General features: G+C 45.1%; 1 protein-coding gene across 6 annotated transcripts in view; it reads left to right on the top strand.

Annotated features, from left to right (window-relative positions):
* The window catches only part of kmt2e (lysine (K)-specific methyltransferase 2E), a 29,449-nt gene extending 19,226 nt beyond the window's left edge, over window positions 1-10,223 (top strand). For 3 of the 6 annotated variants that reach the window (XM_073480319.1, XM_073480322.1, XM_073480318.1), the window contains 12 exons: window positions 2,460-2,531; window positions 3,078-3,263; window positions 3,353-3,679; window positions 3,834-4,133; window positions 4,394-4,544; window positions 4,719-4,945; window positions 5,026-5,082; window positions 5,180-5,725; window positions 6,644-6,921; window positions 7,127-7,206; window positions 7,785-7,864; window positions 7,954-10,223. In XM_073480319.1, the coding sequence (XP_073336420.1) occupies window positions 2,460-2,531; window positions 3,078-3,263; window positions 3,353-3,679; window positions 3,834-4,133; window positions 4,394-4,544; window positions 4,719-4,945; window positions 5,026-5,082; window positions 5,180-5,725; window positions 6,644-6,921; window positions 7,127-7,206; window positions 7,785-7,864; window positions 7,954-9,000 (3,351 nt within the window). In that variant the 3' untranslated portion in view covers window positions 9,001-10,223. The remainder of the gene's footprint in view (window positions 1-2,459; window positions 2,532-3,077; window positions 3,264-3,352; window positions 3,680-3,833; window positions 4,134-4,393; window positions 4,545-4,718; window positions 4,946-5,025; window positions 5,083-5,179; window positions 5,726-6,643; window positions 6,922-7,126; window positions 7,207-7,784; window positions 7,865-7,953) is intronic. The other 3 variants (XM_073480321.1, XM_073480323.1, XM_073480320.1) reach the window with 1 other exon arrangement.
* The last annotated feature ends 5,237 nt before the right edge of the window (window positions 10,224-15,460 follow it).

The following is a 15,460-nucleotide window of genomic DNA, read 5'->3' as shown; positions in this document are numbered from 1 at the left end:
AATAAAACGACCCCCTGTTGGTCTTGGGTGTGGACTTCAGCTATTTGTCCGCTAAAGGTGCTGTGGCTTGGATAGGAGCAGCTGTCCTCTTCCCTCCCTTCCATAAATCGATTCTCCTCTTCATCACTCATCTGCTGCTTGAGCTCCCACCACTGTCAGTGCCCCCTGTTGCTTTTCTTCTCAGTCCTACTCCTTCAGCTTTGACTTCCCTCTTCTTCACAGTACTGATGCTTTGTGCTTGTCTGACATTTTTCTCCTCATTTGTTGCCTTCTTTTCCCCCTCCAGCATATTAGACCATTAGTAGGCCTCCAGTGCCACACATGCCCGATTACAACACCAGGGAAGAAACGAGTATATTGTGTCGTCATGCAAGCTGAAACTGTCCCCCAGTGTGCATTATAGTTTGACTATAGCTCTCTCCTCACCGTCATTGCGGCGTTTGAAATTGCCAATTACTGGCTCAACCACTCTTTTCCCTGCCAAACAGCCTTATGTCCCGGAGAGATGGGATCAAACACACACACAGGCAAGCATGGTACACTACACACCGACGCACACACACTGTGGAAATTACCCTGCAGTCAGCTTCATTTCACACGGTGGACCCAAGGTGCAAAGTGCTGACTCATCTTTGGCCAACATACAGCTCTGCTAATCGGCCAGCGAGCGATGGATGGTTGAAGAGAGGGAGAGGAGGGGCTGCAGAGGGTAGAGCCTTGTTGCCAGGGCCATATTGACTTTAGGAGATCCAATAGGCTGCTTTCTATGGAGTGTGGCCCAGGAGAGAGCTGTGCTGCCGGTGCAAAGAAAGTGTGCATTCACAAAGTGCCGATCACAAGCGTAGTAGATGCGAGTGGGTGTTGTAAATCCATTCCACGACAAGGTGCGGGGGAGATGACACCGGTGTGCGTTGGCACCATATCCTGCCTACTTAAATAACAGCCCTTATTGTTTGAAAAGGCAAACTGGCTGTACGTGTAATGTGCCCCTGACTGAGTGATACATGTTGGTTTACTTGCGCCATTTTGTCCCTGAAGTCTGTGTTTATCCTGAAAGAAAATTCTCCTCAAAGACAATAAAAAAATTACGTTAGATATTGCTATGCTTATCCTCGCGGTTCAAGGGGAGGCTAGAATTAAACCCAGCTGACATTCGGTGAGAGGCGAGGTACACCCTGCACAGGCCGCCAGTCAACAACAGGGCTGTAACATAGGCTGTGTTCAGACTGCCAGCGCAAATCTGTTTTTGTTTTTTGTTTTTTGCAAAGCCACGCCGTATCTAGATTGATTTTAAGTGGTTTAAAGGTGCAATATGAAAGAATTTAAGTTGAAAAACATTCAGAAATGAGCTAAAATGATCAACAGAATGTAAAGATATAACGGTGCTGATGTTTTGACGTCTATATCTTTTGTTGCAGAGATGTCTATGAAGTTGGCATGCTAACCAGCTAGCCCTGGCCCGTCCTGGTCCAAATCTCATGTAAACACCAACCCGGTGCTCCAAGCTGGTAGTCCAGACCACTAGCTGCACAGCAGCTGCATTTAGCAGCAGTTAGTGATTACTCTGGTGATATATATATTATTATTGGCAGGTGGCCAACTTTTACATATTGCACCTTTAAATTGCCTCAGCCCAGACGCCCTGGCCGCTTGTATTGGATTTGACTTTTTTTTGGTCACTCGCAGCACGACAAACAACGACAACGTCATAGAGGTGCGTCAGAGTGATTCCTTTGAGAGCGAGATGGCTGCTCTATATTTCTCGTGCTTCCGTGTTGGAAAGCTGCGTCACAGGCATATGTAATGACTGACACTGTTACCATAGCAACCTATGCAGATAGGTTGGTGTTGTGCGGACACGGAGAAACGTAGGCAATTTACAGGCAATTCAGAGTTGCCAATTAACCCGAGGAAAGTTTTTTTCCTATTTGCACGTGTGTGTTTTTTGTTTACTTTCCACTCTACACTTCGCGTCGTCTTCTGATTGGATGATAGGCCGTAGCAGTGGTCACATTTCGAGAATTTGGCCCTAATTTTCGAACACTGACAAAAAAATGTTAAGTTTGTGCTCACAGTGCGATTTCGGACCACCCTTTTGGATTGAAGGCCTAAGATTTTACTACATTTCCCTCATGAATGTCAAATTTTGTCACAAACAGCCCAAAATCGCTTAGTTTAAAGTGTTAGAAACAGTTGAAGATGAAAAGCACGAAGGTATAAATACAGCTATGTGAGAGAAAAAAAGACTTTAGTAGGAATAAGTTATCTTAGTATTAGCAAGCAATTTTGTACATTCCTGAAGTAGCCCCATAGTTAGTGGGATATTACAACACACAAGTCTATATTTCACCACCAGAAGATCAGGGAGTCACATCTGTAGCTCTGTCCAGTGTTTGTTAAGCCTTGTTTAGGGGGACATGCCTCTTCTAAACTGGGCTGTCTCTTTATTGAACACTCAGGCCAGCCCAGCGGAGCAGTCCCATCTCCCTGTCGGGGCGGCTTCCAGCTGGAAGGGACTGAATCACAAGGAGGTAAACTTGACCCATGCATAGCCAACCCTATCCACCCATCTACCAGCTCCCCACCCCAAAATCTGACTGAGGTGACTGACTTACAAGCGTACTAACTGTCCCGTCAGAATATGTTTGTTGTTTCAGCATAAACATCTTTTCAAAGTGGTGATCTGACTGTAGGTGGAGCTCTTTGTTTGGATTTTTGTGGTGGAGGTAGACCTGGGGACATTTGTGGCACAAATATACACACAGGAACAGTTAAGATAAGCTTTTACAGCGTCCTGGTTTGTCAGGGTTTAATTGCAGTACATTTACATTTACATCCTCACCACATTTTTCCTGTTGCTTCTGTTTGACCTTCTCTCCTTTTTGTTTTGTCTTATTGTGAAAGCAAGGGGTCACTTCTACACCTTTCTCTCCACCCGGCACTCAGCTAAATCGGCTTTCGCTGTGTAGCACACATTAACCAGTTGCATCGCTACCTCTGGGGCTCTGTGGGAGAGTTGTACTCCATGGGCTAATGCTTCTGCGCCCTCTTCCAACCCCACCTTTATTCCTCCGCAGACACGAGAGGAGAGGAAGATGGAGGCCATCCTGCAAGCCTTTGCCCGAATGGAGAAGAGGGAGAAACGCAGGGAGCAGGCGCTGGAGAGAATCGGTAGCGTCAAGACGGAGGTTGGCGGACGCAGTGACATCAAGGAGGAGCCTCCAGCCACGCCAGAGACAGCTGATTCTCCAACTGTCATGCAGGTGAGAGTGTGGAGACGCAACTAAATATCACTTATATGTACAACCATAAAGTAGCCATCAATTGAAATACTCTACTTTATTTCTCAAAGCCACTTCTGGAGGTGAAAGAGGAGCCGGGATTAAAGCCGGCCAAGGTCAAAGGCTCGAGGAACAGGAAAAGTTTCTCAAGGAACCGAACGCACATCGGCCAACAGCGGCGGCGAGCTCGCACCATCAGCACCTGCTCCGACCTGCCCCCCGGCTCTCCAGTCGAGTCTTTGGAGCCTCTGACCAACGAAGCCCCCGAAGGAGAGACGCCCACTGCACCAGAGCCGGAGGCCATCTCTACTCAAGCCCCGGACAGCAGCCCCCCACACAGCAGCTCACCTGCACCCGACAGAAACCGCACTGGGAGCAAGAACTTCAAAACTAAAAAGGTAATATTTCTGCATCAGCAACAGCAATGTGTGTGGTGATTGTACTTCTAAAGAGAAAAAAAGAAACGAGTAAAACTTAACTCATCAAACATTTAATGTGTGGAAAACTGCAGATTATATAACTAATTATTCTGATAAATCTTCCTTCCAACAGCACTTTGTGAGTGAGTGGGTGGGAGAGAAGCAGCAGGACCGCGGTGCAGTACGAACCCCAGAGCCGGCCCCAGAGAGGCCGCTGAGAATAAGCAGCGACCCCGAAGTGCTCGCCACGCAGCTCAACGCCCTCCCGGGCATGGCCTGCTCGCCACAGGTCTACAGCACGCCCAAACACTACGTCCGCTTCTCGTCCCCATTCCTGGCAAACCGCAGCCCCACGACTCCTGGAGTCCCGACTGGGAGACGGCGTTCAAGAGAACTGCCAGAAACGCCACCGACCACCGGCTCCTGCAAGAAGGTACAAAATCCTGCATTAGAAATATTTCCTGTTTGGCTAGAAAAAATGTACACCCAGGCAGTTTTCGTTCGTGATATAGATCCGTCTAGATTGGAAACGATTGAGCTCTCCCAAGTTGACACTTCTTTTCCATCCATCATTAACTTTGATGGTTTCCAGTGTTTTAGACTCCTTTTATCGCCTCTAAATCTTCGTGTAACTGTGAAGGAAATTTCAACAGCATCAAGAGGAAAAAGACTAATGTCTTCTCTTTCTTTCAGCGATGGTTGAAGCAGGCTCTCGAGGAGGAGGGATCTACCAGTCCGGCCAGACGACCGAGCCTCCTCATGCCCTGTGAGGGTCCACTCAGCCCCTCCATCAATGGAGACTCTGACAGCCCTCTACCTTACAACGGCACCTGCTCGCTACCAGGTACGTCTTTGTGAGAACTGCACAGCCAGTGCTCAGTCTGGTACATTACTTTACTGAACTTTCAACATTTACAACTAAATACCCGTCAAAAAAGCTTATGTTATTGAGCTTTTTGCATGAGATTGATTACATCAAATTCTACTGGATAAATATGAGCCATATTTCTTCCCACAGAGTTGCCCACACCGTTGAAAAAGCGGCGGTTGAGTCCGTTAGATGCCTGTATGTCTGAGAGCTCGACACCCTACGGCTCCCCTTGTGCCACGCCCACCAGGGCAGACCAATCGGACGCACCCACAACCCCCATTTTACTGGCGACCCCGCCGCGTCCCCGAACAGAGGAGCAAAGTACAGAGCCCCTGCCCAGCACCCCAACACAGACACTTAACGCCCCTCTGGAGGTAAGGCTGTCAATATGTAAACACATTTGTTTACATGAGAAAAAGATCTGGAGTTACTGAATCTGTTCTTGGTCCCACAGAGTGAATCCTCGGTGGAAAGTTCTCCAGAGGTCAGCCGGAAACCCAGTGTACAAGAGGTGAGTGAAGGACACAGTTTTTACAACAACATGGCTCATGGCTCGACTGTTCTTGAGAGGGCAGAGTGACTGATGTTGTTTCTTCCTCCTTTCCTAGGCCGACCGCCCTCCTTCGTTGGTCTCCTCTCCGTGCATCAGGGCTCCCAGCTCAGACGGACTCCCGACAGAAGCCAAGGTGTCAGTTCCTGAGAGTCCACAGCCTCCAGCTGCTGACTCTGTAGACTGTGGAGAGGACCGGGCCGATGGTGGGGTTGTAGAAGTCAGTAGTGAGGCGCCCTCATCTGCAGAAACATGTGCTTCCTCTTTTCCTGGCTGGATAAAAAGCCCAGACAGAGGCCCGACTGGACCAGCTGGCCTGAACTTCTCTCCAGTCAACTCAAACTTAAGGGACCTCACCCCGTCACACACCCTGGAGCCTCTGGTAGCTCCCTTCAGGCCCGACGCTACAGCTGGGGCTGCGGCAGGGTCCACAGCAGGGACGGGCTCATTGGTCGTCTCTCAGGCGCCCTTCAGTGAAGGCCAGGGTCCGTTGTTTTACCCCTGCTCTGAGGAGGGAAGCTCACTCGGCTTCTCACGCTCACTGAACGGGGATGGAAGCGGTGAGGGAGGCGGGTCGGCACAGAATCCCCCACAGAAGAAAAAGGTGAGTTAGCACTGTCATTTATATTTTACTTACTTGTTATACGGCTGGCTTTTACCTCTCAATCTTTGAAGCTTAACATAGATACTATATAGAAGTTTGAGATGACATTTTAACTCTTTTCAGCTAATTAGGGGCAGAACATTAAATCAAAATATTATCAAAATCGCAATATGACCTTAACAAAGGTCACATTATCATGATTTTAATATTTCTTTTAGTGAAAAAGAGAATTTTGATCCAAAGATGATGAATAATGATTTTTACAGTATCGCGCAGACCTACAACTAATGTATTGACATTTTCTTGATTAATTGTTTGGCACATAAAATGTCAGAACATTGGAAAATAATTCCACAAATTCCAAGAGAATATTTGACATACTCGAGCTGCTCTGTATGTCTGACCAACAACCAAAAATATTTAGCTCACATAGCTTAAAAATAAACCTTCACAAATCTTCACATTTGAGAAGCAAGAAACGAAGAACTTTTGGTATTTTTAGAAAGAAAAACAATTGATCGATATTGAAATACTCGCATCCAAGTTTTCTTTTTTAAAAATCTTCTTCAAAGCTCTAATTTTAACACTTGCTACAGAAACTCATGAAGCATCTAGTTGTTATGTATCCATCACTTTGCAGAAAATAAGTGGGAAGAAACAGTTGCTGGGACAAAATAAGAACACAACAGAGTCTATACTTTGATCAGAGTGTGTGTGTGTGGAAAATATTGGATATATAACAAGTGAGATAAGTGAGAACATCAAGATTTGTCTTGGCCTGTGTTTTGTGTCACATCCTCTCTTCACCACGTGGATTTACTGCTCTCAAGAGATGCATTGACTCACGCTGCTCTGAGTCAGTTCCTGTTCAAACACTGCCCTCTGCTGGTTCAACATAAGACTCTGCTCTTTGTTCAGGTTTCCCTGCTGGAATACAGGAAACGTCAGCGTGAAGCTCGTCGCAGCGGCTCCAAGACCGAGTGCAGCTCTCCTGTTTCCACCGTCCCGCCTCTGACCGTGGAAACCTTCCCCGTTGCGCTAGAGACGACCAGTGAGCCTCCCCCACCCCCTGCTCCCACAGCCGTCTGCAACACCAACACCAACACCACCACCACCGCTGTGAAAGAGCCGCAGACGAGTGAGGAGGCAGAGGCGGCGGGAGAGAAAGGGGAGAAAGAGGGAGGAGAAGGACAGTGGTACGTATCAACACTTCTTTTACTTAAAACCTTCAGGACACTTTGTTAGCATCGAGTTATCTGACACTTTGTGTTGTCAGCGCTCATCAACAATGCAGAAACAAAAGTATATTCATAGTAGCTTATGTAGCATAGCTACTATGTACTTTACCAGTCAGTGTGTTCCTGCTAGAAATAGATTTTGATCTTCTGTTTTTCTTTTTAGGACGTCGTCGACTTCTGTAGAGCAGGCCCGAGAACGAAGCTACCACAGAGCGCTGCTACTCAGCAAAGACAAGGACACGGGTGAGAACAGCGACACTGACTCTCCATCATTTGAATTAAAGGAATAGTTTGGGAACTTTCCACTTTCTTGCCGAGAGTGAGCTGAGAAAACATTCCACTTTCAAATATGTCTGTTTAAAGATGAAGCTACAGCCAGGAAAAAGTTAGCTTAGCATAAAGACTAAAGGAAGCTGGGGAAAATGGCTAATTTGACCAAAAACCTCCAGTAAAACTACAACTTGTTTAGTTAATTTATGAGGGAAAAGCTTAAATTAATAAAACACTCTGTAATACATGAGTAAAAATGGCAGAATTAGCAATAAGGCTATTTTTTATCCATAGTCCTGTGGCTAAGGTGTTGAAAAGGCTTCTTTAAAGTACGATAAAATAAAATAAACGAAAATGACAATAATTAGCCTAACTTTAGCACCAAACTAAATTGCTATGGTGCTGTTCTTATTTTTATTTTGTTTTGTTTTTTAGTTTTTGTACAGATTAAACAAACAAGATGCTGTTGATCCCCAAAATGTCTGATTTCTTTAAGAGTTATTTTTTGTGTCAACATTTTTCCTCATAATACTGTTTTGCCCTCTTCTTAGATGGTGAGACAGAAGGTGGAGATACACCTGCACTGAGAGATTGCCCATCTCCAAGTCTTCAAAAGACTCCAACCCACACGGTAAGTCAACATTACCCGCATGAAGGAGATCTGACTCAACTCTTTATCAACAAGTGTGTAATGTTTCTTCGTTTCTTCTTCTCTCTCAGCCCTGCTCTCCTGGTCCTCTCGCTCAGCCTCCCAGTCGGCCTTCGAAGGAGGAAGACGGCGACGGTCAGCCTCGGACTCCAAATCCAACCACCCAGCCGTCGAGCAAGCCTGCAGGACCCAAACCGGCTCCTCTGACCCCCACAAAGCTGCTCCCCACTCCGTTGCCCTCCTCTCCAGTCCACTACCCTGGAGCCTCCCTCCTCCACTCCCCCAAGCCTCAGCCTCAGGGCTCCCCCTACCGCAGCCAGAGGGCGCTGTTCACCACTCAGCCTCAGAGCCAGCCGCAGCCTCAGGCTCAGACCGGCCCGGCTCCTTTCCCCCAGTATAACTCACAGAGTGCTCCGCCACCACCTCCCCCTCCTCCACCAGCACCACCAGCCTCCACGGCGTATTTCCCCACCCAGAGCCCCTCACCTGCTGGACCTTTCCCCGGGTTTAAACCTGCCGTCACGCCCCCGTACCCTCCTGGCTCTCAGCCCCTGATGCAGACTATTCCCCACAGCGTGCACTATCAGAGTTCAGCCGCTCCACCGCCGCCTCCTCCTCCACCTCCTCACCCGATGCCCGGCCCGGCCCTGCTGCACGTCAACCTGCAGCCTCCTCCGATCCAGCAGCACCAGCTCATGCTGACCTCCGCCCCTCCTCCGCCTCCTCCTCCGCAGGGTCAGACCTCCCAGCAGCAGCAGCAGCAGCCTCCTGCAGGCAGCAACCTGCTGTCGCTCACCCCTCCGCCGCCTCCACCTCCGCCTCCCCCCGCCCCCTCGACCAACGCCCCAATGCAGGCGCACCACTTTCAGAACTTAGGGGGTTTTCAGCCGGCGATGCTGCACCCGGGTGCTGCCGCCAACCCTTCAGTGCCCCCAACCACGTACCCCCCGCCCCTCCAGCAGACGGGACTGCCTCCACCTCCCCCTCCTCCTCCCCAACAGACTCAACAAGGCCAGGCCCAGGCCGCCGCCTCCCAGATGCCTTCTGGGACTCGTGGAGCTCCTGCGTCCTCGACCCCCTTCCACAGCTCGGGGTACCTGAGCACAGGGTGGCACTGACGGCCCCACCCAGCAGCCCCTGAGAACTCAGCCTGAGAGGGGCGTGTACCATACGCTGTAGATATGTTTTCTATGTACCTGAACACATGGCCAGTGGAAAAACAGCTGATTGTGGGATAAAAGGATGCTTTTTAAAAAAATAAAACGAGGACAGAAAAATTTTAGAAAAAAGGACAGCGACATAATCTTCAAGACAAACTGTATTAAATGAAGATGGACGATCCCCCCCGGTGCTCATTGCCCTCTCTCTCTCTGGCCTCCTTTTGTTTTTATATATCCTCCCTGTGATGGAGACAAAAAGCTCTCTGTTCTGTGTCTTGTTTGGACCCCCGTTGTGACGCCCCGCACTTTGTTTATCAATGGACATTCCAGCCTATCCCCTTCCTCCTCCCTCCCTCCCTCCTCCTCGTCTGTCAGTTATTCCTTTTTACTTCCTCTTCTTTCTCGTCTGTTGTCGGCTCTCTACACCATTTATTTGTTTTAATCTAGTGGCTCATTATAGCAAAGAGAAAGCTTTTTGTATAGAGAAAAAAAACACAATTATTTTTTTTATTCCTCTGTCTAACAACAAATATCTGTTCACCGCTGCAGATTCAGTAAAAGACCCGTTTCTGGGAGCCTGCCTCACCGCCCCGGGAGGCCGCACTCGTGGTGTGTGCGCGCGTGTGTGTGTGTGTGTGTGCGTGCGAGTGTGTGTACGCCTGTGTGTGATTGGGTGTGAAGGAAGTAGGAAAGTGCGCTTGTGTGTGTGTGTGATTGCGTGTAACGAGTGCTTGTAATCTTCTGAGGTAGGCAGAGTGGTCTTGCCCGCAGGTAGGACGTTAGCGGTTTATTTTTGAATATCAATGGTTATTTGTAGAAAGTGTAATTTAATGTATAGGTGGTTACTCCAGCTTTCACCAGGAACAGGTTGTAAATATTCGCTTCTTTTCTTTTCTATGCTTGTACAATTTGCTCCCATCCCATTTTGAAATATGGTTGTACATATGAACGCTCTTCTTGGCAAAGCTGAATGTTTCTGTGACTGTAGCATTATTTTTATTTTATCCCCTCCCCTCCCCCTCCCCGCCCTCTCTCTCTGGACTCTTCGACTTTTGTCTTTTTTTATTATTTGTGTGTGTGAGTGTATGTTTGTGTGGAGAGGAGAGACTCACAGACACTGCACTGGTTGGCTATTTTCATGGTTCATTATAATAAATCACTGTAATGACAGTTTTATACAACTTGTCGTGACATGTGTCTCTGGGAACGTTTGTGTTGCCGACTCCGCTTCCAACTTCTTTGACAAATATCCGCTCAGCTTCACGAGAGGAGACGGGGGAAGCGTTCAAGGACGCCAAACAGCTTTTACTGCAGAGATGTACCTACTCCACCAGTTAGTCGATTAGTTTTCACATTAATCTACTAAATTCTCTGATTCCAGCTTCTGAAATGTGAATATTTACTGGTGTCTCTGACAGTAAACTGAAAATCTTTGGGTTGTGGATAAAACAAAACATTTCAGGACATCGTCTTGGGCTTTGGGAAAAAAAAACTGATCGACATTGTTCACCATTTGTGACATTTTATAGACCAAACAACTTATTGACTTACTGAGAAAATGATTGTAACGTGATGAAAAATGAAGAAAATAATCATTAATTTCAGCAACAGGAAATCTGTAGAAGATAGCCAAACTAACTTTGGTTTATTTGTTGGGAAACAACATCCATAAAGATTCATGAAACTATAACGTACATGAAGCAGAAACACACCGACACACTGCTGTATCAATCCAATCGTTACGTCGTTGCTCACGGATATCGTGACATGATGAAGAAAGATTCACCCTTGGAAAGTAGATTCATTGCATGAATATAAAGTTCACAGATTAATCAAAGTACAGGGAATATAAAGAGGAACAGAGAAGATAACAGCTGACAGTTAATGTTAGAAATATTCCTTGTACACTGAAGTACACTTTGCATAATGGGGTCAAGGCTGGAGATTCAGTATTTTGATAATTGATTAGCCGGAAAGTAAAGCAAAAACTCTGATTGTGGCTCTGCAGTTGTGAGGATTTGCTGCTTTTCTCCATTTTAAGTCATTGTAAGCTGAATATCTTTGGGTTTTGGTCGGACAAAAGAAGATTGGATACAACACTAGTATATACAAAATAAAAAAAATAATACTTGATTCCTCTTTTGATGCCATTGCAAAAAGAAAAACAAGTCCTAGCCACACAGAATAGGATGAAGTTTTTCCTGCACACAGCGCTGGAACAGAAAAAGTGACTTAACACAACACATTTTTCATAATCTTAACATCTGTGCAGCCTTGGGTTGAAAACCTGACTGTATAGCTGTTTGATTTCATAGCTTAGGTACTTCAGATACTATCAAACGTATGATTAACAAAATATCAAGACCTTTGACGACCTTAAGTTGATAAAACAATCGTTAGTTTCAGCCCTAAATGACCGTGTCTGTTAGTGAGCTAAATGCTAACTTTAGCACACATTTATTCAGTTTAAAGTTCAGCTCATAATGCTGATAACTGAGAGTCATATGAGGCTGTGAGATGTCCTAAAATGGCCACCATACAGAGGAGAGCATGTTCTGATTTGGGCGACAGCGTGGCCTTTTCCCTGCTGCCACCCTCAGTCTAATCTTGACATTTTCTGCCGTAGCAGTGGAAAGAATAGCAAAGTCGTCTCCTTATTTTTAAATCCATTAGTCTTGTTGTCTAGTTATGTGAGCGCCGCAGCCTCATGGGGCCGAGAGAGCGGCTCTAATCCTGTTCATGTGAAATGACAGACATCTTGTAGCCTCATCTAGCTGTGATTTCTCCCATCGGACGTGCTCAGCCCCCCTGTTGGCCGCGAGGATTCATGTGAGCAGATGGCCAAGTACACCTCCGCCTCTGATCCGGGCGCCCGTGTGCATGTCAAAGCTGATTTTTTTTTTTTTTTCCCATCTTGGCCGGCATTAGTCAATCCTCTGGGTCCTTGATGATTACGATGCCGCTCCTGCCCTTCACCGTAACGAGGACAAGCAACACAAATCCCCCTGTGAAGTCTTTGCTGTCGCTCCAACCTTCAGCCAACACGACCGGCAGAATAAATGTGGGCATCGTGTGTTTCTGTGTTTCTGTTTCTGTTGCAACTTTATGTTTCTTAATATAAATTTCAGTTTTAGGTTTGACAACGTTGTGGTTATGCTCTGGTTAGGTTTAGGCACAAAAACACTTGGTTTGGGTTTGGAAAAGATCAAGTTTTGGCTCAGAAAAGTGACGTTTTGGTAAGTTTTTAAAAATATCTCAGCCTCAATTTTCTTCTAACAAAACCCAATCGGGCATCTTTTTAATATAGGATGTATTTTTACAAGGTTTAGATCCAATCTGAAAGGCCAAATACATTTCTTATTTGCCGAGACGAGAGACGAGACCGGAAGCACAAAAATGCTAACTGATTTCCAGGTTTTAGGACTCGTCCCCACGGCGCTCTGTGCTACCTGATGCTACTATACGATCCTCCGTCTGTCGTATGCTTCCATCTATAACTCCACGTTGATGTGTCGGAGCACAATGAACAAAAAACAAGTCGGTTTGCAGCTGCAGATTTTAAAAATGGTGGCTGAAATGAAGCGTGTAGATTAATCAGACATGTTCAGAGCTGCGCCCACAAAGTTTATGTACTTTTGAAAGGTACTACCCCCTCCACACAGTGTTGTCCAGATTTGTAGGCTTGTCAAAAATGTGTTTAAATACGCGTTCTGTAAAATTACACTTAGACTTATGGTGGGTTAAATGATGTTTGTAAACATGGCTATAGCTAGCATAAATTGAGATGAGAAAACAGCCAGTCTGTCTCTGCTAAATGCTAACACAGTCTACATACCAGCACGTCTAAAACTCACTAATTAATATGTCATATCAAGTTTGGTACAGAAGCCATAGTGTAAATGGGACAATTTGGCATTTTACAGGGGTTAGCATAACACTAGCTACGACATGTAGCGGTAGCCTGGTTTTCGATACACACAGCTGCCTATATATTGCTAATTTTTCCATTTTTTACACACATTGGTGAGCTTTAATGGCGATTGAAGGTGGATTTCCCCTGGGATTTAATTTAGACTGGTCCCTGCGATAAAAGCGCAACAAGTTCTTCCAGAAGCGGCTAGTCCTCAAGGAAATGCAACCTTAGCTAGCATAAATGTAGATATGGGGCAACAGCCAGGCTGTCTCTGCTAAATGCTAACACATACTAGCACCTCTACAGCTCACTGTGTCATATCAAGTTTGTTTAAATGTGCCAGTTCACCTTTTTATAGGGGTTAGCATCACATTAGCTACAGCCTTGGCTAGCATGGTTGTTGAGACACACAACCCCCATGCATTACAATTTTTTAATGTTTTTATTTGACACTTTTTACACACATTTGTGAGTTTTATAGGTGCTTGTATGTGGATTTTGAGCAGGCTAGGCTAGCTGTTACACCGTTTCCCATTATGTTTCAGTGCTAACCGGCTGCTAGCTTGATAGATTTAAGCTTTCAGTCTTCTTATCTTACGCTAAAACCTCACCAGAAAGCAAATCGGCAAACATTTTACCTTAAAAATGTTGATTTTTTTGGTTACAATGAAAGTTTTAATGTAAGCTCCACTCACTCCTCATGTGTTTAACTAGCTAGATTTTTTTTTGGCAGTGAAGAATGACACGAAACTACAACAAAGAGTCAAACCTATCCAGCTTTTTTTCTTATAAGCCCTTTTAGTACTCCACAATACTGTCAGATTACAAGATACTGTATGGCACACATACTAATAATGGTCCAATAGCTTGACATTTCAAAAGTGCACATTTCCAAAGTCAAGACACAGTACAAGGACATAATTAACATATAGCTATACACAGATTTTATAGACTTGATACAACTGATATTTAGTATCTCAAGTTGTCACCAGAAAATCCTCTAATTACTACCTTTGATTCTATCACATCGAACATTTAATTATAACAAAAACAGGAGCTGTCCATCTGTTCGTTTAACCAGCCTGTAATTTTCTTCAGTCCGTCAAAGACGAACTCCTTCTCGGGGAGTTTGTTGACTCGATAAGAAAAGACGATCCGACAGCTTTGACCTCAAGTCTGTTCAAGTCCATTTATTTGTGTCAGTCGACGTCTGGATAATTTGTTTTTGATTCGATTTGAGCGCCCGTCGCTCTGTGGAGTTCGTCCAAACAAGTGTCCTGGAGCTGAATTATCACACGAAGACTTCTTATTTCTTTTTCTTTTTTTTTTTCAGCCTTCCTCACGTCCACATTTCAGTTTCGGGGGGGGGGGGTTAAGATGAAGCAGTGACAAACACATTGAGAGTCTTTTTGAGAATCCATCCTGCAAAAAAATCAGCAGTTTGAGATGAATGAGAAGGATATTTTTTACAGAGGGAGAAACAATTAAGAGGCATCTTGATCTCCAGTAAGGTTTTTGCGGCCTCTTCTAGACCTCCTCCTCTTCCTCTTCTTCTTTGATCTGTTCTTTCCCCACACATCAGCTCTGCATCTCAGCCACAGGTTGGACCAGGAGAAGGAGGCTGGATCCTGAAGTTAACAGGCAGCAAGACCTGCAGGTGAGGATAAAAAATGATAAGATAAACAGCCTCCAAACTGTTTGCTTTGAATGATATTTTGTGCTTTTAATTTGAAAACCTTACCCAATTATGGTATAAATCTACTTCTATGCTTTTATGACTCTCAGACGTCTTCCTGCTCTTAATCAGCGCATTCAAATTCATTAATACCGCAGCTAAATTAACTAAGCTGCATTTAAATAACACAAACATATTCAAATTACATGGAGGGAGCTTGTAAATAAAGATAAATATATTTTGTTCTGCTGAATCTACCATCGTTTTAAGTGATTATAATTACTGAAGTGATTGTTGTTGTTTAGTTTTACGCACTGATTTATGCAAAACATGTAAGAATTAAAACAAACAAGTCATTACACCACGATGAACATCATCATTGTGATTACCCCCTGTTTGATTATGACAGATTGCTCAGGAAGCTCTGGTGAGTCGGTGTTTTTCAGACTCATGTCGTTCAAACCCACTGAACTTTATTTAAAAGTCTAGTCAAGACTGTAAACTTTCCAAAAATAGCAAATACATAAGATTTTGTTGGGTGAAATAGTTTCCTGAGGAGTTTTCCTTCATGACATATTTGACTTTTTTACGCAGACGATATGATTCAATCCATCACAGCTGGATTCCTTTTGTTCCCGTCATTTTATTTGCAATTCATTCAAGTTACACACATAATGTTGCCTTCAGAAAGCAAAACAAGTAACACAAGTAACAGACCCACACATCAGCTAACTGGACAAACAAGGTGATGATTTAAAACAGCACTCAGATCATCAGAAAATCAAGATAAAATCAACTGAAAATCAAAAAATGTGGAATTAACAGATCTT

The sequence above is a fragment of the Pagrus major genome, chromosome 14 (assembly GCF_040436345.1).
Source record: "Pagrus major chromosome 14, Pma_NU_1.0".
Lineage (NCBI taxonomy): Eukaryota > Metazoa > Chordata > Actinopteri > Spariformes > Sparidae > Pagrus > Pagrus major.
Note: the sequence above shows the minus strand (reverse complement) of the source record. Positions and strands in the feature narration are given on the sequence as shown.